This window comes from Ambystoma mexicanum, chromosome 10 (genome assembly GCF_040938575.1).
Source record: "Ambystoma mexicanum isolate Mex_15411 chromosome 10, UKY_AmexF1_1, whole genome shotgun sequence".
NCBI classification, from domain to species: Eukaryota; Metazoa; Chordata; class Amphibia; order Caudata; family Ambystomatidae; genus Ambystoma; species Ambystoma mexicanum.
The window spans coordinates 864,848,002-864,872,128 of NC_090932.1; the positions used below are offsets into that span (position 1 = coordinate 864,848,002).

Here is a 24,127-nt window from a genome sequence, read left to right on the forward strand (position 1 = left end):
AGGGTGAGCCGAGGCAAGTGCTGAGGATAGACAGAAGCTGGGGGGATCCAGTGTGGGAGGTCCGGGCCCCGGGGATGAATAAAGGCCCTGAACACCAAAGAAGCAACTGTGAGATTAGCAGAGGAGAGAGGGGGGAAGGCAGAGGTTAAGAGGAAAGCCTTGAGGAGCTTCTGAAATTTAAGAAGGTCACGCTCAAGGCAAAGAGGTAGGGGGAGGCTGTTCCAAAGAAGGGAGCCATCTGAGGAAAGAGATCGTCCTCCTGCCCTCTGTTTAGCAAAACGCTTTACACACAAAGAGTTGGTGCCAGAAGAGAGCAGGGGTAAAGAGGGGGACTATTTAGTAAGAGCGAGTTGCAAATAGTGTGGTCCCCGGCCTCAGAAAGCCTTGTGGATGATACAGAGGGATTTGAATTTAATCCGTGAAGCAACCGGGAGCCAGTGAAGACTTTTTAGGGCAGGTGAGATGCAGTCCCTGAGCTTGAGGCCAAGTATAAGTCTCGCTGCCCTATTATGGATTAGCTGCAGAGGACGCAGAGTGCAAGGAGGAAGATTCAGGAGGAGGCTATTCCAGTAGTGAAGCCTAGGGCGAACCAGGGCTTGGGTAACATTAAGCTTATGAAGGAAGGTGAGAAAAGGTAGAGTTCCTTTGAGAGGAAAGAGCTGAAAGTGGGACTTATTGGCAATGTGAGGGAGGAGAGAGAGGAGTTGAAGATAACGCCAAGGTTTCTGGCTTCAGAGGAAGGAGCGGGGGGAGAGCCCATGGAGGAAGGCCATAGAGAGCGGAAGAAGTTGGGAGCAGGGGTCCCAGTGGGAAGAATCTCTGTTTTGCTGGCATTGAGGCAGAGATCATTGGAAGTGCACCAGGCTTGCATGACAGAAAGGTAGTGATGGATGATGGAAGGTGAAAGAGGGTCAGCAGGAAGTTTGAAGAAGAATTGAGTGCTGTCTGCATAACACTGGAAGTTGGGGGAGAATGAGGACATGAGGAGTGCCAGCTGAGAGAGGTAGATGTTAAAGAGCTAGGTGGAGAGAATAGAGCCCTGGAAGACACCCCAAGAGGAGAAGCAGGTAGTAGAGGAAAAGGTGCCAAGGATGACTTGAGAGGAGCCTTCAGTAAGGAAAGAGGTCAGCCAGTCCAGTGCCCGCTCCGAGATACCAAGGATGTCGTGGAGCCTCTGTATAAGGATGGAATGGTGGACCGTGTCAAATGCAGAGGAGAGATCAAGAAGGATGAGGACAGCTGTGGTGTTGGAATCCAGGGATTCCAGCAGTTCTTCATGGTTGTTCAGAAGAGCAGTTTCCATGCCTCTGGATGCCCGGAATCCAGATGGATGGACATGAAGATCACCTACAAGTTCAGTGTGAGAGTTGAGTTGGACAGGGCCAACTTCTCCAGCAGTTTCCCCAGGAAGGGGGTGATGGACATAGGGCAGTAGTTGGCTGGAAATATAGGGTCTGATGATGGCTTTTTAAGGATGGGGCGCACAAGGGAGTGCTTGAGGGTGGAGGAGAAAGAACCAGTAGCAAAGGAGTGATTACAGAGATCAGCAAGTGCAGGAGCAAGAGAGCCAATGTAGTCCATGATGGTTCTCGAAGAGCAAGGGGAAACCTGTTTGGAAGAGACCTTCATGGAATGGACAACTCCGGTGACTTCATAAAATGAGACAACAGTGAAGGAGGAGAAGGAGGAAGTGGGGAGGCCAAGGGATACAAGGGGGTGAGTGATGGGATGGGAGAGTGTGTAACAAGGCTGTTCAAGATGTCCTGGGTTTTGGTGGTGAAGTGAGAGGCGAGTGCATTGCAGAGGGCCTGAGAGGGAATAGGGGAGAAGGATACTGCGCAAGGGTTGTCTAGTTCTCTGCAGATTTTGAAAAGTTCAGCCGTGTTGTTGTATGCTCCAGCTACCCGTGCCCTAAGGTGTGCCCTTTTCTTGGCACGGATAGAGAGTCTGTATTGCCTTTGGAGCAGGCAGCAGGCCAGTTTGTCAGAGGGTGCACCTGAGGTTTGCCACTTCTGTTCCGCAGATTTACACCTTCGTTTCAGGGCTGCAAGTTTGAAGTTGTACCAAATATTGCACTTAGAGCCGGGTTTTAAGTGGATCCTCTAGGTAAGGTGGGCCTGGTTGGTCAAACAGCAATGAGTAATGGAGAGGATCTTGAAGATGATTCTGTCTGTGACCGGGAGCCAATGGGAGGCTTTTCTCACCTCACTGATGTGGTCATGCTTCCCAATGTCTAGGGCCACTCTCAATGCATTTTTCTGAATAGTTTGAAGTTTACTCAGGTGATTGGCAGATATGCCGCAGAGCAGTGAGTTGCAATAGTCAAGTTTTGAGCTGATAAGGGCTTGTGCAACTTGAAGCCGTTTCTGAGCAGACAAGAAGGGTTTTCTGGTGGTGATAAGCTTAGTAGCGTATCCCGATGTGGAGGCAATGTGATTCATGTGCCAAGTCATGTTTAGAAAGGAGTCACAGCTAACACCAAGCATTTTCACTGATGTGGCAACAGGAATGGTGAGGGCTTTGTACGATCGGTGTAGTTTAGCTAGGCGAGTTGGGAAACTAATGAGGAGAAGCTCAGTCTTATTATCATTGAGACACAGGCTGTGAGTGGCCATCCATGATTGTATGGTCTTGTATATTGTATTTACTCTAAGGGAGCACTGTGTGTTGTTGACTGTGATGGGGGACAAGGAGTTGCGTGTCATCGGCGTAGTTAGTGTATGAGATGCCCAACGAGTCTGGGTGGTCAGATAATAGTCTGCTGTAATAATGTAGAGTGTGGGAGGGATGCAGGCGCTTTGTGGAACTCCACAAGGTGTTGGTGTGGGTCACGGAGACTTTGCAGGCAAAGACACTTGAGGTTCTGTCGGCTAGGAATGAGGGAAACCAGTTGGCAACATCCAGAGAAAAGTAGGACGATGTAAGGTGGTAGCATAGAGTTTGCTGATGGATGAGGACAAAAGGCAGAGGAGGGGTCACAGAGTAGGAGGCGGGAGAGTTTGCCTAGGTCGGTAGCATCATCAAGCTGATTCTTGAGATCCAGAAGGGCTGTTTAGGTCCCGTGCTTAGGGCGGAATCCCGATTGCTGAATGCACAGAATATGATGTCATTCTAGGAATTCCTGGATTTGTAGGTAGGCTACTCTATCAATGATTTTCAGAAGAAATGGGGCATTAGTGATAGGTTGGTAGTTGCAGGGAATAGCAGGGTCAATTGATGTTTTTTTTTTTAGCAGGGGGGAGATCTATGATTCTTTGAGGGCAGATGGGACTGTTCATGTGGTGAAGGAGGGGTTGATAATGGTGACGATAAGTGGGAGGAGAGGATCGGCACATTCTTTTACGATGGAGGCTGGGCAGGTGTCTCCCTTGCATCGAGAAGGTTTGAGGCCTTCTATGATGTTGCAGAGAGAGGACACACAGGTGGGGTGAAATTTGAAAGGAGGGAGGGATGCTTCTAGGTCTTCGATGCAGTGGGATGTCGGGCAGGGGTGGCATGATGCTAGATAGATTAGTTTTGATTAAAATAAACGTATCAAGACGGAATCAATTGTGGAAAAATTTGCAATAATTGTGTTTTCAACTGCTTCCTTAATAGTGGAGGCGAGGGGACAAACATAAGAAGGTGGAAAGGGAGTTACGAAATCTAAAAGCTGAAGCCACTAAGGCTTTTTTGTAAAACCTTTCTTACTTAAACTTTCTGCTATCTTTGCTGAGAGCATCTCTAGAACCTCCAGCTAGAGAAAGCTTTGCTGCCAAATGCACAGGTCTTCCAAGGATAAGTGCCTTGAAAATCATGCTTTGCCTTATTCACTTAATTTCTTTATTGATAAAGGTTAATAAAACCAACCATATTACCACGAATCTTAATAGCATCCATGTAACAATGATAAAACAAGTTATAAAACATAAGGATTTTAAAAAACGGCATGATAAAAAACAGGATCTACCTGTGACTGTAATAATGCCATGGTATAAACACATTGCAAGGTGCAAGGTGCAGAAGACCTCTTGGATCAATCAACTAGTGTTAAATTCATCAAATAAATGAGACTACATTTGGGCAGATCAGGTTTGAGAGATCACCTTTTAGGAACAGGAGAGCTTCATCTACTATACCAATAAAAAACATGCAGCCCAGTGGAATTAAATAAAAAATAAAATAGAATCCAACAAAGTTGAAATAAAATAGGAGTGATGTCAAATTTCTGTGCACAAACCACCAATCATGAAGCCTCATGTGAAACAGGTCTAAGGGAATCGAAATACGAAGCCAGTAAATCACGCAAAAAGAGCATTTCCTCTTCCTGCCAACCCAATGGTAGAGGGCCATGTATCAAAGAGCCCTATAGTTTGGGTAACCAATAGAGTGTCGAGTATTGGTGTGACACGAAAGATACTGTGCACTTGGGATGGGCTTTGTTGCCCACCTGACAGGAGAAACCCAATCACAACCCCGTCAGTATGAAACGTATACTTAGATGTTCCCTGTAAACCTATCACATCCCCAAGTAGGTTTTTGTAGTTTGCCACGTAGTGTGACGTCATTGATGACAAGTTTTTACTATAAAAGTTGTGTTTTTTATAACATGCTCTGGGAGAAATCGAGCGAACGTCCGTTGATGTCCGTTGTAACTCCCTGTTTAAGACAATTGCAAATGAAACAGCCCAAGTTTTGCCATCAATCGGTTTGATTATTGATGTTTGAGTAAATTCTGCATCCCCATCTATCTCTAAGTATTGCTACCTCGTCTTATAGGGCCCTAGGTCTATGCGTTCAAATGGTAGCAGAGGTAGCATGGTTTAGAAACCGTCAACTCAGTAGGCTTTTAAGGGTCTCGGAAATATTGGATGTCCTCTGCCAGTTAGCTGGAGGACCGCAAGGCTTCCTGTGGATAGCGGCCGAGAACAAAAAATCTTGCAAGACAAACAAAGTCGGTGGGATGGGTTCCTCTTTCACGGAATGCCCCTCCCGGTTTTCAAAGGCACCTGAGCGGACCAAAGGCTAAGGTGGCCAGTTAAGGAGGAGATGATCCCGAGGGTCAGGAGCTGAAAAGTGAATGGTGAGTAGATTGAGAGAGGTGTCAAAAATAATTGTGCATTCAATGGGGAAAGTGATAATGGGGAGAAAGTAACAGAGGGTTGGTGGGGTATTTGAGGTAATGACGAAGAACGTCAGGTGAAGATATATGGACGAGGAGCGATCCATAAGATAAGCCCAGTATCCTACATCCAGGGATGTCTATAAAGAGTTGTTTTAGAATCCAAGTGGATGTTTAAGCTACAAACAGATACATCTGTTAAAGCGAACAAATCACACTCCGGATTCATTATTAGGGCCGAGAGTATCCACGAGGGGCATTGGCAAAAGTATATGTGGGCCGGCCAGTTTGTCAGTCTGTATATTGTATGTATTATATGTGTTAAGGATATGATGACAATGTCAAAGAGGGACAACCAATAGATTGTGATAAAAAGCTGAGAGTAGATTATTTATTTAGTTGTCAAACGTATTGATTGACCAGGTAGACTGAAGTAAAATGAGACACAAAGGTTTGGAGCTGCGATGATTGGTGCATGCTCATTTTGTGTTATTTTTCTGAAAAGTATTTTCGGTGTAAAACGACGGTAAGTATTGACAGTCAAGTGTGACTAGTCATGATGGAGGATGTTACTCGGCTCATGTACCTGTGCAAACAGCTGCCAAAACACGCACCCAAGCTTAAGCAATATATTGCAGAATGGGTTAAGGGCACGGCAGATAAAATGTTCATGCCATGGCCACAAGGAGAGTCCCTGTCAAAAGCAGTTTTGCAACACATGACCAAATACCTGCACGTAGCTACATGGCAAAGAAGTTAGAAAAAAGATTAGACAGCTTAGAGCTTTGGAAAATGTACCAGTAGGAACAGGAAGACCCGCCTCTTGAAGATTGGATGCTTAATCTGTCGAGCCTTCTGCGCCCCCTACCGAGCCTGAAGTAAATGGAAATAGTATGAAAGACGAGGCAGTATATCCATTAAGGGAGCTTAAAGCAGCAGCAGGATACAGTAATCCGACGCATGAGCAACCTGCGTATAGTAGTGACAAAGGTCCAGAAAAACTCCAGAAAGTGATGTGATCTCTAAAGTTCCACGGGACAAAGAGAGAAGGGAACATCCGAGTATGATGCTAGATATAGAACAAGAAATGAAGAGATGGAAAGGAGAAAAGGATAAAGCTGACGAGATAGTGCTCATACAGAATGAATGGCTGGGGGGTCAGATATTGATCAAACTTGATGGGAAGAGCATCGAGGAAGTTCGGCATGGGGAAGATCAAGACGAGCAAGATAAAAAGGACAGAGAAAGGGAGAAACGATTGAAGGAAGACAAGGCCAAAAGAAAGAGTAGACAAAGACGAGAGCAACTGTATCAAGAAGAACAGTTAAAAAAAGGGGAAAGGGTGGAAGAGCAAAGAAAATATGACAATAGGCAGAGAGCAATCGAAGAATGAGACAGGCTAGAAAAGAGGAAACAAGAAGAGGAAGATCAGAAATTAAGAGAAAAAAGAATGCAAAGACACAGAGATGAGGAGGTGTGTAGAGTAAATGAAAGAAGAGAAGTGAAAAGACAGGAAGAGGAAAGGCTTAGGGAGGAAGCAAAGAAACAAAGAGAATTTGATGAGGAAATGGAACAAAAGAAGGCAGAGGACACGCAACATTGATCGCATTGAAAGAGAGCTAATGGAACCAAATCCAGTAGTGGAATGGGAGGACATAGAGGAGTTCCTGCCGTCACAAGAACCTATGCCAGGAACCTCTAGAGTAAATTTAGAGGAGAATTTTGAGATAGGCTTTTTTGATTCGGTCTCCAATATCTCCTATCAAGAGATGAGGGAGAAAGGTGAATCGAGAAATAGAGGAAAAGATGATCGATCTGAAACTGCCCAATCGCAAGGCAAGTAGGGAGGTCTGTTCAGCCTCAAGCATGGAGCCCTGTTTTTGGACAGGCTTACACTAAATAGAGACAAGATGGAGGATAGTCATATGTGTTGGGGACAAGATATATCAGACAAAGAATGAAAACCTTCCATGGGCAGGAGGGTGGTGCGTGTGGTCCTGAGGGGTGCTCTCAGACAGACAAGGAATTGAGGTGGTCAGATTCGGACCTACCTAAAGAAAGGACGCCAGAGCCTATGGCGCAGCCAGCACAACCTAAAAGGCGACCTCTTAGTGAGAGGAGGGATTCGCCAACTTATGTGAGCAGGCTGAGGTCATTACTAGGAAGAAGGTGATCAGGAACCATTGTCCCTGCTATGAACAGGCAGACGATGGTAGACAATTGTGTTTTTGGGATATCGCAGTTTCCCTTGTTAGAAAAAGGAGGGGCCAGACTGCAGTATATCCTGTTGACCCAGATGGATAAGGATAATCTGAGGTGTAAGCTCCCGAGTTTGACTTGGGGCGTCGGGAAATGGATCTATGAATTAGAAAAAATGACAGGAGGAAACACATTAGCTATAGGGGACATTAAGGGTCTTCTAGCAGCTATCCTTGGGGAAAGGGCTGACGACATTTGAACAAGAGCAGGATACGCAAGTGTCACAGCACAGAACACAGCACACAATAGAGTGCTGTTTAATAATTGTAGAGCAGCAGTCTGGAAAGCGCTTAGAGTACAATATCCTGATACGTCAGATATGAGTGCTATAATGGCAGGAAAGATGCAGGAAGGTGAAGATCTGCATGCTTATATTCAGAATTTTCAAGAGCAGTGGTCTTTGGAAACTTGAGAGCCGTGGGGGAAATCTATACCTGTATTCTATGATATATTATGTCAGGGGTTGCCAGACCAGGTACAGAGACAGCTCAAGAAGTTGGTTGGTATGGAGGCAAAGCCATGGCTGGAAATACAGCTGACCATTGTGCACCATTGCCGAATATTGCAAGTAAAAAATCGAAAGAGAGAAGATGCTAGGAAAATCGAAGAAGCCAAGTTAGTGCAGAAGAAACTGTCAAAATATACTATAGAACGGGCAATGCTGAATAGTGAAGAAGGGCCAGGATCACAGCAAGTATTAGGTATGTTGTAGGTGAATAACTAACAGCAGTCGGATCAAGGCAGTAACAGATTTATGCCAAGAAGTAGAGGAGGCTTCCGCAGAAGAGGAGGCTTTCAGAATAATCAGGGAAACTTTCAGAATAACCAAGGCGGGTTTCAGAATATGCAAAATGATAGTCAAAACATGCAGGGAGGGGAAGTTAGAAGATTTCATCCTGTATGTTACACATGTGGAATGACAGGGCACATCTTGCGAAAATGTGGGAGTCAAGGATATGTGCAAAATGGGCAATTCTAAACAGGGGGGCACAGCGTATCCTCCAGCATATAGCGCACAAAGTAGGGATGGGTTTGCCCAAGATTCGAGAGTGTATCAAGCACAGGTACCACAAACACAACAGGCTTTGAAACCACAGCAAGCACCATTGAATCCGCCACAAGGGCAGTGACAGCATGCACCCATGCAGATACAGCAGAGTGCAAACACAGCACAGTTATTCACTCCTAGAGTAGGGGGTGTCACTGTCACTGGAGGGAATCCTTTTACAGGCACGGGAATAAGTATGTGTCATGACCACTGTGAGGGGGCACACGTTGTGCCACAAGCAGGCTCCCACCAGAAACGTGAGGGCCTTAAAACCACTGCAAAAGGGCTCCTGTAGCCAATCCTGGCGCCTTTGGCACCAGACTCATATGTAGGAAAGAAGGGCTGTTCAATTTAGGTCCCATTTATGTACATGGGCCTTTAAATCCAACATGGAAGCACCCACACCGTCTAGTTCTAAGAACCAAGCCATGCGGTCTAGTGTTTTCGGTGTCGCAGGCCTGGAACAGCTCCTGGTCTTCAGCATCTTCCTGTAATCCTGCAAGAACAAGTTTATTCTGTCTTACCTGAGAAAACACCATCCAGCACTCAGCATCTCAACTGGGCTGCAATATGTGGAAACCGAGAGAAGAAGAAACATCACTCACCTGTGAGTACTAGCTTAAGGACTTCCGGCGAATCGCTACCACAGCTGCTGTTCGAACATTGCGACAATATTAGAACGCGCTCTTCCAAAACATCGAATTCCATCAGTTTTACCTGAATTCCATCGCGCTACGCCACGCTTCCATCCGGAGCACCAAAGCAACATCTGCAAAGGAAAAGAGACATATTCAGGTTCGCTTTCAATATTAAACAACCGCACACACTGTACTTACCTTAACGGATTCCGGAGGCCTGTTTTTCATCGTGCTCTCAACCACTCGCAGCACCATAGCGGCCTAGTGGGAGAAAAAGAAGAAAACACAGGTTAGCTTTAAAAGACAATAAAGGTGCTGCGCTTCGCGCTTTCGCATACCTAGAAACGTGCCACTCCATCCAGCACGCCAGCATCACGACCTTTGCACCTGAAAAGAAGGAGATAAAGACATTAATGAATGCCCACCATAAACAGAACAAAGACTTACAATTAACAAACCTACCTGCCTACCAGCAGATTCGGGGTCACAGCAGGCCTGGGTACAAGGAAGGTGAACTGCACCAGTCAAGCAACTCGGGCAGCTCGCCAACAAACGTCAAGCGCCCCTGCACAAGAAACGCAGGACGGATAGCTCACCCTACAAATAACTAAGGTGAGAAAAGAACCCAGTGGGAAGGGAATCGGTCAGGGGGAGGTGGGAGATTCACCCATTAGAGATAGTTATCACAAATCCTCCCTTCTGTAATTGCAGATTCATTATTCAGCACTGGGCAACTACGCATCCAGGGTTCCAGATCTCAGAGCCTTCCAGACGCCCCAGGGATATCAGGTGAGCATAACAGTATGTACCCACAATAGGACAGCTCACAGGGTGACTTGATGTGTTCAGTACTATCAGTGATGCCCAATCATCAAGAGGAACCGAGGGTTGACATTACCATAGGAGGAAAATCCTTTCTTTTTTAGTAGACACTGGGGCAACTCGCTCATGTATACGAGAGGGCACATTTTCTTTATCGAGTAATGCCATGAATGCTCAAGTGTTCTCTGGAGCTACAAGTAGAGTTCCTTTTACTGAGAAATTGCCAGTCTCTATAGGAGAGTATGATATGTCTGTCCCATTGTTGTATTCAAGACAGACACCAGTTAATATACTGGGCAAAGATTTAATGACAAAGTTAAATATGACGATTTCTTTCACTGATGAAAGCATAGTGTGTTCAATGCCTGGATTACATTATTTAAATGTGGGTGAATTTACCATGGCATTTACAGGGCAAATATCTCTACGAGGAACACCGTTAGAGCCAGAATCTTTTCACTACGGGGTATGCATTTTGTTAACGTGGATACCCGGTATAGTGGGCAAGATTATAAGAATACCTGATGAATTTCTGTTCAGGCCACGGATACCTATGGACGAAGAGGGGGGACAGGCTTTTCTCTTGGAATTACAGGCGGCCATAGTGCGAGGGGAATTAGCCATGCTCAAAGGTTGGGATCGAGGCAGACCATGGAGAACAGTGATTGCTATTGAGGAAGGATATAGATTCACTGACGTCACTGATGAGGATATGTTTAGAGATGACACGTCAGTTGACAAAGTGCTGTTCGAGATGAGCATTACATATTGGATTAGAACAGAAAGCCCAGAAGTCCCACTGAAAATGTTGATAGTACGGCAACGCCCACATATTTTAAAGAAGACATCGATAAAGTGCCAGATTCTTTATGGACTATGGGCCCTTATGACGTAGGCCTGTTAAAGGGAGTGGGAGAAGTTACAATTAAATTGAAACCAGGAGCAATTTTACCTCAAGCAAGACAGTATTCCATGTCTCGATAGGCAGCGAAGGGTATTTTTAGGACTATATCAGCCATCATAGACCAAGGCATCTTAGTGACGTCAGAGTCACCATGCAATACTGCAGTGTCTCCTATCAGAAAATCGAAAGGCGTGGCCGTGGCGTGTAATTCAGGACATGAGGGTGATTAACCAGATTGTAGAGGCAGAAGTTCCTCTAGTTCCATATCCAACGACGATCCTATGTTGTATCCCGGGTGAGGGGCGATATTTTACGGTGATTGATTTGAAAAATGCGTTTTTCTCCATCCCATTGCATAAAGATTCCCAAGACCTTACTTCATTTATGTTTCATCAGACTAAGCTGAAAAGTACATGTTTGCCCCAGGGGTACTGTGAGTCTCTTTCGATTTTCAATAGGGTCCTGCATATGTACCTAAGCAATATTGATTTGCCAAATATTGCCAATATTGATTTGCAATACGTAGATGATATTTTGGTATGTAGCACATCAGAAGAAGAGTGTAGACGAGACTAGATTCAGCTAATGATTATTCTAGCTGAGAAAGGAAATAAGGTGGACAAAGAAAAATTGCAGTACTGCCAATAAGAAGTGTTGCACATAGGTCAGTTGTATGAATGGCCTCCTTATCTCATGGAACTCAAGAGGCTTAAGCCATCTGTTTAACTCAATTCTCACAAATTTAAAGACAGCACAAATGATATGTCTACAAGAGACATGGTTAACATCCGCACCAATTTGCAATGGTTATAAAGTACTGTTTAACCCAGCAGAAAAGGGATCAACCGGAAGACCGTTTTCGGTGCTCCTCACTTTAATAAAACAAGGGAGCAACTTGCAGATAATCAACCAAGGACTTCCAAACTCATTTATTCTTTGGGTAACTCTAAAATACAAGGACAAAGGCTCATGCAATGTAACAGTAATAAATGTGATCAACATCTACTGGAAACAAAGTAAAATAAAATTACAACAAATGCAAAAAGCAATTGCGACAATATTGGATAATGAGAGACAGCTGCATAAAAACATAATGATACTGTTATATGGAGACTTAAATATGAATTCTATGGATTCTGGAAAAAAAGCACTAATGAAACGATAAAAAATGCATTGGTAAAACAGTGGACGAATAAAATGGCAGCGAAAGATATGTACATGCTAAATGAACACACAGAAGGAGACATGCCTGGTAAATCAACTTGGTCGAACGGACAATACGAATCGACCATTGATTACATATGGCTGTCGAGAAACCACAAAGGTTAGATATGTTGGCACAAAATAAAAGTGACCATAAGATCCTGAAACTGTCATGGAACTTAGACATTGAAAAGAGTAGCACTCTCTATAGACAAGACCTCATATTAAATCAAGACTGTAATAAGCTGAGACTTCGTGAGATTGACCCTATAAAACTGAGAAAAGGATATTGAGAATTGACAACAAACTCGAGCGATCCCTCATACAAAGGTCTGCTAGAAGACCTCAAGATGCAACAAACAGGGCTAAGACAAAACAGTAAAAGAACGACAACAATTGAGGAAAGATATTCATGTCATTAAAAAGCAAAATCAAAATCTAGAAAGAGAAGAAATTATTAGACTAATAAAAGCAAGAAAGCAGAAATACCAAAACTGGGCAATTAGCCTAAAGAGTCTGCGTCTACCAGAACAAGGCAAACAGATGTTAGACGCAATGTCAAATGTGAGCTCAAATGAAATGTGGGCAATAATAAATGGTATAACATTAAACCAAAGAAGCCAACTAGCATGTGGGGTCTCAGAAGAAAAATGGATAACACTTCCATAGCGTCTTCTATGAGAAATTAAATCACACGAGTTTGAAAAAACAGCAACAAGAAGTAAGCTGAGATATTGAAATGAGAGTTGACGAGATAAAACATAAAATAATAAAACTAAAGTCTGCAGCAGCAGGCCCAAATGGCTTATCGAACAAGACTCTGCAAACTGATCCAGAATAATTGGCAAAATGTATACGTTTGATCTTTGAAAAGGTGAAAGAACACAGGAAACTATCACAGTCCTGGACCGCAAGCTTGATAATTACCAATATTCAAGAAAAGAGCGAGGGACGAACCGGAAAACTTTAGACCAATTGCCCTGCTAGACGTGATAGGAAAGTTGTTTGCCTCATTTTTACAACAACGCCTCTCACAATGGGCAGAAACAGAAAGAATTCCAGACCCTCGACAAGCAGGGTTCACAAAGGGGACAGGAACAGAATTAAATATGTTCCTACAAGCCCTGCTAAAGAATGAGACCTTGAGGAGGAAAAGTAGCCTGTTTGTGGTATTTATAGACATGAAACATGCCTTTAATGGAGTCAACTGACAAAAGATGTGGGAGAAACTAAGATTGGCACAATGTCCAGGAGACCTGCTGGGTCTGATTCAAGCTCTACACAAGGGTACCACCTCCTGTGTAAAACTTAACGAAGGGGCATGCACTGCAAATTTCAAAATAAATAAGGGAGTCAAACCAGGCTGCCCACTTGCAGCTACCTTTTTTAAGCTTTACATAGCAGACCTGCCAGAAGCAATATATTCAAATTCACATTCCCACTGAAGATCAACAACACCGAACTACACGTAATTGCATATGCAGACGACCTGGTCATTTTAGATCAGACGCAAATCGGACTGCAGCGACTCTTGACCAAACTTCAGCAATATTTGTGCAAGAACGATTTAGTAATAAATAAAGGCAAAACAAAGACCATGGCTCTTGGATCGAATAAGAGGTTGCAAAATAAAACCTTTAAGTGGGAAATAGAAAATGAAGTCCTAGAGGTAGTTTGAGTAACCAAATACCTGGGGATTAACTTCAATCAATCATCAATCGCTAAACCAAGACAAGACGAGTCACATCACAGAGTATCCCAATTAGCATTGCATGCATGGATACTTCATGCACAATATGGAAAATGTTCAATGGTGCCACTTCGTTCATTCTATATTGGCAAGGTGATCCCAATAGTAACATATGGCAAGGATGCCACACTAAAGTTATGGGAAGCCCTCAAAGGGGCATTTTTGAAGAAAGTCTTGAGACTACTCAAGAGCATCCCGATGGTGGTGGCACATAGAGAAATGGGCCTGCAATAACTAGAGTCAATCATTTTGTGGAAATGCCTAAATCTCTTGATTAAATTTTCTGAAGAAAACCCCGCTCCAGGGTATGACATGTTAAAAAAAGATGGCAATAGAATAGGATCAACCATATTGAAAGACTGGAAATATAGGTGTAAAGACTATCTGAAAGCATGAAACTCATCCATCGATCAAATAACTACTAACCCAGGAAAGGTGAAAATAAAGCTGAAAGAAATCGATTGGGTAACTACCATTGTAGGAGTGTCGAAATTGTCTTCAATTTCAGCGAACATGGGATGTGAAAGGAAGAGAAATACAATACCTCGTTTTATGAAGAAATTTCCCAGTAAAGAGCATCGTCATATATTATTGTGAATAAAACTGAAAATGTATCCAACTAATGAATATTTGCACAGGACTGGAAAGAGAAGAGTACAGGATGGTCGATGCAGACTATGTTATTCCGGAAACAGCATGGAAACAGTCAAACATTTACTACTCGACTGTGAAAAAATAGTAACTGAGAGAACAATATTTCTTGGCAAATTTTTAAATAAGTATCGAACTGGGACAAGCAAGGAATGGTGCTGTGTATTTTTGGAAGGAGAGAATTTCAGCCTCACGTTTGCTGGAATAAACTTACTGAAAAAAGTACTGAAAGAGCAAGACAATTCTGTTGTTGAGGCTATGGAACAAATAGAAATATAATGATGACATCTTCAAAAATAACTGACTACAAATGACTGAATCATGGTCCACAAACTTAATTAAACATTGATTGAAAAGGAGAGTTACCTTGCTAAATTTTATGATATAAATAATGTTAGGACGAGTTTTATGATGCATTTGGTTATTTTTCACACAGTAAAAGGATGACGGTGATGACAATTGTATAAAAGTTAGTTAATAAACAAAAAATGCAAAAAAAAATAGGACAGTTAATCTCGCATGAGGGAAAGAAGGTTATGCCTGAAAGAGTTTAGGCAATTTTGAAAACATCAAAACCGCACACTATAAAGCAAATGCAACAGTTTTTAGGACTATGTAATTATGTTGGAGCATGGGTATTTGATTACAGTTCATACACAAGGCCCTTGTTGCAGGCCCTGAAAAAGGCACAGGTAAATCAGGAAAAAATTGAATGGAATGAGGAGATGGAGGAGGAGTTTGATGAATTAAAAAAGGCAATATGCACAGCTCCAGTTTTAGGAATTCCCAATTATTTTGAGGAGTTCACTTTATTCTCACACACAAATGGGACAGTAATGACAGCAGTGCTCACGCAGAGAACTACCTTTGGGTACAAACCTTTAGCACATTAAATGGGATTTTAGACCCAGTAATGAGGGGTCACTTCCCTTGAGAACAATCGTTTGCTGCAGCCACATTCACTATTGAGATGTCTGCCAGTGTAGTGATGGGGTGTTCCATGGCTATTTGTAGAGCATACTTTATTTGCTGTTTTGGAGAAACCAAACAGTACATTTATGTCTCGAAGAGCCTCTGCTCACAAGGTGGTCATTTTGAATCCAGTGATCAAAAAAGTCAGGTGTAAAATGGTGAACCCTTCCACATTTGTAGCTGAACCCCTGGCAGAGGATGAACAAGTGCATGATTGCTCAAACTATAAGGAATTCTATGATGGTAAAGGAAAATGCTTTAGCAGCAGGGGAGATTCTTTTTATTGATGGTTGTTCAAGGATCGATCAAACTGATGAGAAAGGCATTAAGGTGCCGCTGTAGTGAACCACAAGGCCAATGGGGAATTTGAAGTAATAACGAGTGCAAGACTACCATCACACTTTTCAGCACATGCTGTAGAATTAGTGGCGCTTATTGTCGCGCATGAGAATCACGCAGACCAGGAAGTAGCAGTGTATAGTGACTCTGCCTATGTGACGTCAACCATGCATGCAGGGCTAGCATGTTGGAAAAGGAGGGGGTACCTTGAAGCGGACGGCACTTCAGTGCAACACGCTGCATTATTGGACAGGCTTATTAAAGCATTACAACTCCCAGTAGCCATTGCAATAGTTAAGTGTGCAGCGCACACTAAGAGAACAGACTTTATTTCACGCGGAAACCAAGCCGCAGATGAAGAGGCAAAAAGGGTTGCGTATTCACCTGATATAATGAGTTTTGATATGCCTGATGTGAAAGAGAAAATTGTTGTGATGATGGTTGTGAATGAAAGCTTTAACCACTTATCGAGAACACAATTGATGGAAGTTCAAGGTGAAGCTCCACAGGAAGAGGGGGTGTTCTTTATCTCCTTCCAACGCAATGTGCTGATAAAACAGCACTAGTAAACCAGTGATGCCTGAAGCCTTGTTAAGGGGGGCATTAGAACAGCTACATTACCCTGTACATGTCACTACGGAGAGCCTTGCAGAATTGCAGAAGACTGGTTCAAACCAAATCTGCTAGAACACGTTGCTTTATATGTAGTAAATTGCATCGTATGTCAAAGTTTACTGCTTGGCACACGCTGCGAACAGTCAGAGGAGTAATTGTTGACCAAATAGTCCTTTTCAGCATTTCCATATTAATTATGTTGATATTCTGCACATCTGTACTGGATATAGGTATATAATAGTGGCAGTGTGCCCCTTCTCCAGGTGGATCGAGGCCAGTCCATGCACATACCCCGACGCCACCTGTGCTGCAAAGTTTTTAGTCCAAGAAGTATTTCCCATATGGGGAGTGTGTAAAGTGTTAAGATCAGACAATGGCTGTCATGATCACTGCTTCCAAGGAGCCAGGACCAGCCCAACGTCCTTGGAAGCAGGCCCCTAACCCTAATCCTAGGCACCAGCCGGTCCCCACTGGGACCTTTTGGACCTTGTCCTGGCGCCGGTGGCACCAGGCTCATCAAAACCATTGGTCCTGGCACTGGAAGCGCCGGGCTCATAATAGGTGTAAGGATGCTTGGGTGGACTTACCTGCAGCAGACCATGCTGCTTACTTACCAGTCACTTAGAAGCTAAGAACAGGGACTACTTTCTTACCTGGGTGGGGCAGCTCCACTCCCTGGATACAGCACTGGAACTCTTCTGGAAACTGGAACTCTTTTCTTACCTAGGCGGGGCCGTGGAAGAAGACGCCTCATCACCCCAAGGCTATTTAAACCACACCCGATAGATGAAGCGTGCTTCGCGTTATTCTGCATCTGCAGCAGAACGCTCACCGAGTCTGCTCCGGCTTTTCTTCTTCTGATCCTGGACCTGCAAGAATCCTACTTACCATTTCAGTATCCAGACATCATCAGCACCTGCAAAGAACAGAAACAACAGGTTAGCAAGGCGAACTTTACACGCAGCACTTACTCACCTGATCCATCGGCTGCGGCCGCTTCGTCACGCCGCATCTCCACCTGCAAAGGCAAAAGTATTGCCATACTTACCGGCACGCTGTGGATTCCGGATTTCTTCGTTCTGCATCGCTGCCTGTAAAGACAAAGCATCGTTAACAACTTACTGGCATTCCGCGGACTCCGGCGCTGCAAACCAACATCTGAAAGGCAAAAGAAAAGACATTAAGCAGGTATTTACTTACGTCCATCCCGCTCGTCGCAATAAAACGCCTGCAAATACTCCGGCGTCTCTTTAACACGAACTAAGCTGCAAGGAAAGAGACAATTAGAGCGCTTGCCATACTTACAAACTTCCAGGCGCTTTACTTCATCTTCCATCTCAAGAGCCCTGCAATACATAAGGGAAAAGCATTATTTAGAGTCTGCATATAAACGTGCCACGCATTTAAAGACTATAAAGACAAAAGGTGTCCAGAAACTCACCGCTCGTGCAGACAACGACGGTGACCATCCTCTGAATTCAAGAGGCCTATGTTTCCCCAGTGAAGGAACTGGCAACGGCACCCTGCACCAGACGCAGATGGAGAGCCCAGCATTCACCTATATAAGGTGAGCACGTTGACCTGGGGGCTCTACGAAAAGCTGGGAAGAGAGAGGGAGAGAGGGACATTCAACTACCCAGACCATTAACCCCCATATTCTTTCACCTGCAGAAACCTCACTCTTCGAGTCCGACACACAGTGCAAAGAGGTTCGACCCCAGAAGCCAATCGAGTCCTGCACATCACTTTTCGAGTCACAGACAGCTTCCTGCCAAGACCCGCGCCTCCGTGGGAATCAGGTGAGCGTTACAGAACGCGAAGCCCACCACCACAAAACTCCTACCCAGGCGCAATGGAAACCTCAGACACTGATCGACTAGCCCAGTTACTCGGGGAATTAAGAGCAGAAGTACATGCAGCTCGTCAGGAAACGAACTCTCTAAGAAGAGAACTGATAATTTCCAAGGAGCGAACAGAGGACCTTGCTAGGCAGTTGTTACAAACGCAGGCAGGACAGACACCTTTGCCCGTTCCAGGAGGGAGTTATCCTTCTGCATCAGCTTCAAATCCAGTGCAAATCAATCTGCCCGGTAATGTGCCTTTGGCTCCGCCCGAACGCTTTTCTGGTGATCCAAAGAAATTCGCAGTGTTCATCAACCAGTGCCGCCTACACTTCTTATGTCGACCAGCTGCATTCCTAACAGACCAGACCAAGGTGGCTTTCGTGCTTTCTTATCTCAGTGGCAGCGCTGCAGATTGGTCGATCCCGTTAGTCACCCAGGATGATCCGGTTTTATATGATTTTCAGGCCTTCCAGTCCAGCATGGAGAAACTGTTCGCAAGACATGCACAAGGGCAGGCCTTGGACAATGAACTTCTCTCATTACGACAGGGTAATCAAGACCTCTTGACTTATATAGCCTCCTTCAATAGACTCATAGTGGAAACACAATGGCCCGAGGACAAGAGAATAACGCTTTTCTATAGAGGCCTGCGTGGAGAGCTCAAGGATGTGTTAGCGCAAGTTGTGAATCCTCCACAAGAATGTTCTGATTATATTGACTTAGTTGTCCAATTAGACCATAGACTACAGAACAGGAAGGCAGATCGTTCCAGATTTGATACCCGAGTGTTTTCTAAACCACAGACCTCGAATAAGGGAGCTGGCACTGTGGAACCCATGCAAATAGGGGGCATGAAAGGACCTTTAACCCAGAAAGAGCGGGAAAGAAGAAGGCAGCTGCAATTATGCCTCTATTGCGGAAACTCAGGACACTTTCTTCGGGACTGTCCCGTGAAACCAGCTAAGAAGACTGTAGGAGCCGCGGATACCTGTACCACAAAGTCAGAGCAGGGAAACGACCTCGCCCGACAAGAGTAGAGGTCCTCCTGCCGAGCGTTAAGATCTGTCCCGTGACCTCGCATTTCGTGATACCCGTGGTCCTCATTAGTCCTGAACGTCCGGATCGTTTGCATGCAATTGAAGCTTACATTGACAGCGGAGCAATCGGTAACTATGTGGACCGTGAAATGGTATCAAGGATGAATCTACCCCTTGTCCCTAAGGCAGTAAAAGACGTCATCACTACTGTGGATAGCACGGAGATAGCCTCCGGGCCAGTAACGCATGCCACCCAAGAAGTGACGCTAGTGAGTCAAGATGGACACCGGGAGAGAATCGTGTTCGATGTAATCAAGGCCCCTCAGTTCCAGATCATTCTGGGAATCCCTTGGTTAGAGAAGCACAATCCTCAGATCGATTGGCGAGCAAAGACGGTTCAGTTTCCAGAGTGTTTTACCAGTTGTTATCCTCAGTCTGATGTTTCACTGGCGGCAATCTCTTCTGAGGAGGTTCCCAAATTACCTCCCGAATACCAGGAATTCCAAGACGTCTTCCGGAAGGATCAAGCTAACACCCTGCCTCCTCATAGGTCTTACGACTGTCAAATAGATCTGATACCTGGAACAACTCCTCCTTGCAGCAGGATTTATGCCCTCACCGAGCCAGAGAACCTTCACCTCAGACAGTACCTGGACCAATACCTAGCTAACGGGTTTATCCGTCCTTCAAAATCTCCAGCTTCATCGGCTTTGTTCTTTGTTCCGAAAAAGGAAGGAGACCTTAGGACTTGCATATATTACCGCGCCCTGAATCAGATCACTGTTAAAAACAGATACCCGTTACCTTTGATCCCTGAACTCCTGGACCAAGACAAAGATGCATGTATATACAAAAAGCTGGATCTCAGAGGAGCCTACAACTTGGTACGGATAAAAGAGGGCGATGAATGGAAAACGGCCTTCCGCACCAAGTACGGGCTATTCGAATATCAAGTGATGCCCTTTGGACTGTGTAATGCTCCTGCTGCTTTCCAATATTTTATGAACGATGTCCTTAGAGAACTCATAGACGTGTGTGTTGTTGTCTACATTGACGACATCCTCGTCTATTCATCATCTGAAGAAGAACATCAAAGACACGTTAAAAAGGTTCTCGAAAGATTGCGTCAACATAATCTTTTTGCTAAGCTTGAGAAATGCGTTTTCAACGTAACGGAAGTCGAGTTCCTGGGATTCATGTTGTCGCCTAACGGAGTCCATATGGATTCAAAGAAAGTTGATGCAATTATCAAGTGGCCATCACCAACCTCTGTAAAAGGAGTTCAAAGCACGTTAGGATTTGCTAACTTTTACCGCAGATTCATTCCTGAATTTTCTCGAATAGTCCAGCCCATCACCGCTCTGTTGAAAAAGAACAAACGTTTTGAGTGGTCTTCTGAAGCAGAACAAGCTTTTCAAGACTTAAAAGCTAAATTCATTTCTGCACCTGTTCTAAAACATCCTCGCCCAGAACTTCCTTGCATCGTGGAAACGGATGCTTCTAGTCTTGCTATGGGGGCAGTGTTATCACAAAGAGATCCGGTCACACACCAACTACATCCTGTTGCCTTTTGGTCCCGCAAGTTTTCGCCTCCCGAGATCAACTATTCAATTACAGACAAGGAACTTTTGGCCATCAGATCGGCCTTTAAAGCCTGGCGGCATTATCTTCTAGGAGCCAGACACACAGTCACCGTAATGACTGACCACCGCAATTTACAATATCTAAAGACAGCCAAAGCTCAATCTTCCAGACAGCTTCGCTGGGCTCTGTTTCTAGCCGAATTTGACTTTATAATTACTTATCGACCAGGCAGTGAGAACGGAAAAGCAGATGCCCTCTCCCGGATGGGGGTAGATGAACACTTGACCAATCCAGAACCAATACCCATAATTCCAGAACAAAGAATTTTGGGTTTGGTCAGCGCTCAATCTTTTGAAGACATCAAGACCATGGTTAAATCACTCCTAGCTCCGGGCGATTTACAAGATTGGCAATTAAAGGGGAAAGAATTTTCAGTGGATCAAGACCTACCATATTTCCGAGGACGATTGCATTTACCCTGTGAGAAAATACAAAAACAAGTAATCTCCTGTTATCACGACTCTCTAATGGAGGGTCACCCTGGCATTACCAAAACCATGGAAAAGATTAAAAGACATTTCTGGTGGCCGTCATGGAAAAAGGATATTAGAGACTTTGTAATCTCCTGCGGTGTGTGTGCCCAGAATAAAAGTCAGAAGGAAAAACCAGCCGGCCTACTACAGCCACTAGACATCCCTCCCTGTCCATGGCATACCCTGTCCATGGATTTCATCACAGACTTACCTCCATGCTCGGGGTATACTACCATTTTAGTAGTCGTGGATCTATTCTCCAAGATGGCTCACTTCATTCCCCTAAAGGGTCTACCATCAGCCTCAGTATTGGCCCGAGAATTCTTAGAAAACATCGTTCGGCTACACGGTTTTCCCTCGGTTTTAGTCTCCGATAGGGGAAGTCAATTCATCTCTCACTTCTGGCGCAGTTGCTCTCGTCTAGCCCAAATTGATGTAAGACTTTCAACTAGTCACCATCCCCAAACTGACGGACAAACCGAAAGGACAAATCAAACTCTAGAGCAATATCTACGTTGCATGCTCCAACAAACTGAAAACCCCTGGAAGGATATTCTTTGGATCGCTGAATACGCTTACAATAATTCGATTCATTCTGGAACAGGGAAGACTCCCTTCTTCTTACTATACGGACATCCTAGAACCTCTAACCTGGATCCTCCCCAAGAAGTCGAAGCACCTGCTATGGATCACTTGCACTCGGAGATCACCCGTGCTTTTAAGGAAGCCTCGGCCCATCTGCAAAGAGCTAAAGCTCAATTCAAAAGAGGAGCAGATCGACACCGTAAAGAGGCTCCTCATTACGCTATAGGAGATCAAGTCTGGCTATCCACTAAGCACCTGCCTCTAAAGGGACCCCGCACCTTCATCCCGAGATACCTTGGACCCTATCTTATATCTGCCATAATTAATCCGGTGGCTGTCAAATTGGAGTTACCTACGCATATGAAAATACACCCAGTATTCCATGTTTCCGTATTAAAACCTGTGCAACCAGAAACCCGATTGACTGAACTCCCAGAACCGGTTTTAGTAGATGGAGAACTTGAATTCGAAGTAAAGAACATCCTAGACTCCAAAATCTCCAAATCTAAGTTATATTATCTGGTTGATTGGAAAGGTTACGGGCCCCAGGAAAGGTCTTGGGAACCTTCAGAATACGTCCACGCACCTCGTCTGGTCAAAAAATTCCATCTGAATCACCCCGACAAGCCGAAACCCCCGGAGAAGACACGCTTAGGAGGGGCCTTGAGGGGGGGTACTGTCATGATCACTGCTTCCAAGGAGCCAGGACCAGCCCAACGTCCTTGGAAGCAGGCCCCTAACCCTAATCCTAGGCACCAGCCGGTCCCCACTGGGACCTTTTGGACCTTGTCCTGGCGCCGGTGGCACCAGGCTCATCAAAACCATTGGTCCCGGCACTGGAAGCGCCGGGCTCATAATAGGTGTAAGGATGCTTGGGTGGACTTACCTGCAGCAGACCATGCTGCTTACTTACCAGTCACTTAGAAGCTATCTAAGAACAGGGACTACTTTCTTACCTGGGTGGGGCAGCTCCACTCCCTGGATACAGCACTGGAACTCTTCTGGAAACTGGAACTCTTTTCTGACCTAGGCGGGGCCGTGGAAGAAGACGCCTCATCACCCCAAGTCTATTTAAACCACACCCGATAGATGAAGCGTGCTTCGCGTTATTCTGCATCTGCAGCAGAACGCTCACCGAGTCTGCTCCAGCTTTTCTTCTTCTGATCCTGGACCTGCAAGAATCCTACTTACCATTTCAGTATCCAGACATCATCAGCACCTGCAAAGAACAGAAACAACAGGTTAGCAAGGCGAACTTTACACGCAGCACTTACTCACCTGATCCATCGGCTGCGGCCGCTTCGTCACGCCGCATCTCCACCTGCAAAGGCAAAAGTATTGCCATACTTACCGGCACGCTGTGGATTCCGGATTTCTTCGTTCTGCATCGCCGCCTGTAAAGACAAAGCATCGTTAACAACTTACTGGCATTCCGCGGACTCCGGCGCTGCAAACCAACATCTGAAAGGCAAAAGAAAAGACATTAAGCAGGTATTTACTTACGTCCATCCCGCTCGTCGCAATAAAACGCCTGCAAATACTCCGGCGTCTCTTTAACACAAACTAAGCTGCAAGGAAAGAGACAATTAGAGCGCTTGCCATACTTACAAACTTCCAGGCGCTTTACTTCATCTTCCATCTCAAGAGTCCTGCAATACATAAGGGAAAAGCATTATTTAGAGTCTGCATATAAACGTGCCACGCATTTAAAGACTATAAAGACAAAAGGTGTCCAGAAACTCACCGCTCGTGCAGACAACGACGGTGACCATCCTCTGGATTCAAGAGGCCTATGTTTCACCAGTGAAGGAACTGGCAACGGCACCCTGCACCAGACGCAGATGGAGAGCCCAGCATTCACCTATATAAGGTGAGCACGTTGACCTGGGGGCTCTACGAAAAGCTGGGAAGAGAGAGGGAGAGAGGGACATTCAACTACCCAGACCATTAACCCCCATATTCTTTCACCTGCAGAAACCTCACTCTTCGAGTCCGACACACAGTGCGAAGAGGTTCGACCCCAGAAGCCAATCGAGTCCTGCACATCACTTTTCGAGTCACAGACAGCTTCCTACCAAGACCCGCGCCTCCGTGGGAATCAGGTGAGCGTTACAATGGCTCCCATTTTGTGAAAGAGGGATTTGAGCAAATTAGCTTACTTCTGCTTATCACCCACAAGTGAATGTTATATGTGAAAGACTCAACAGTCTGCTCAAAGAAAGAATAGCTAAATTGAAACTGA

The 24,127-nt window shown here is 44.9% G+C and overlaps 1 protein-coding gene across 1 annotated transcript in view; it reads right to left on the reverse strand.

Annotated features, from left to right (window-relative positions):
• Positions 1-24,127, reverse strand: part of LOC138492940 (uncharacterized) — a 334,933-nt gene that overhangs the window by 157,262 nt on the left and 153,544 nt on the right. The window contains exon 7 of the mRNA XM_069620230.1: positions 9,245-9,307. Within this exon, the coding sequence (XP_069476331.1) occupies positions 9,245-9,307 (63 nt within the window). The remainder of the gene's footprint in view (positions 1-9,244; positions 9,308-24,127) is intronic.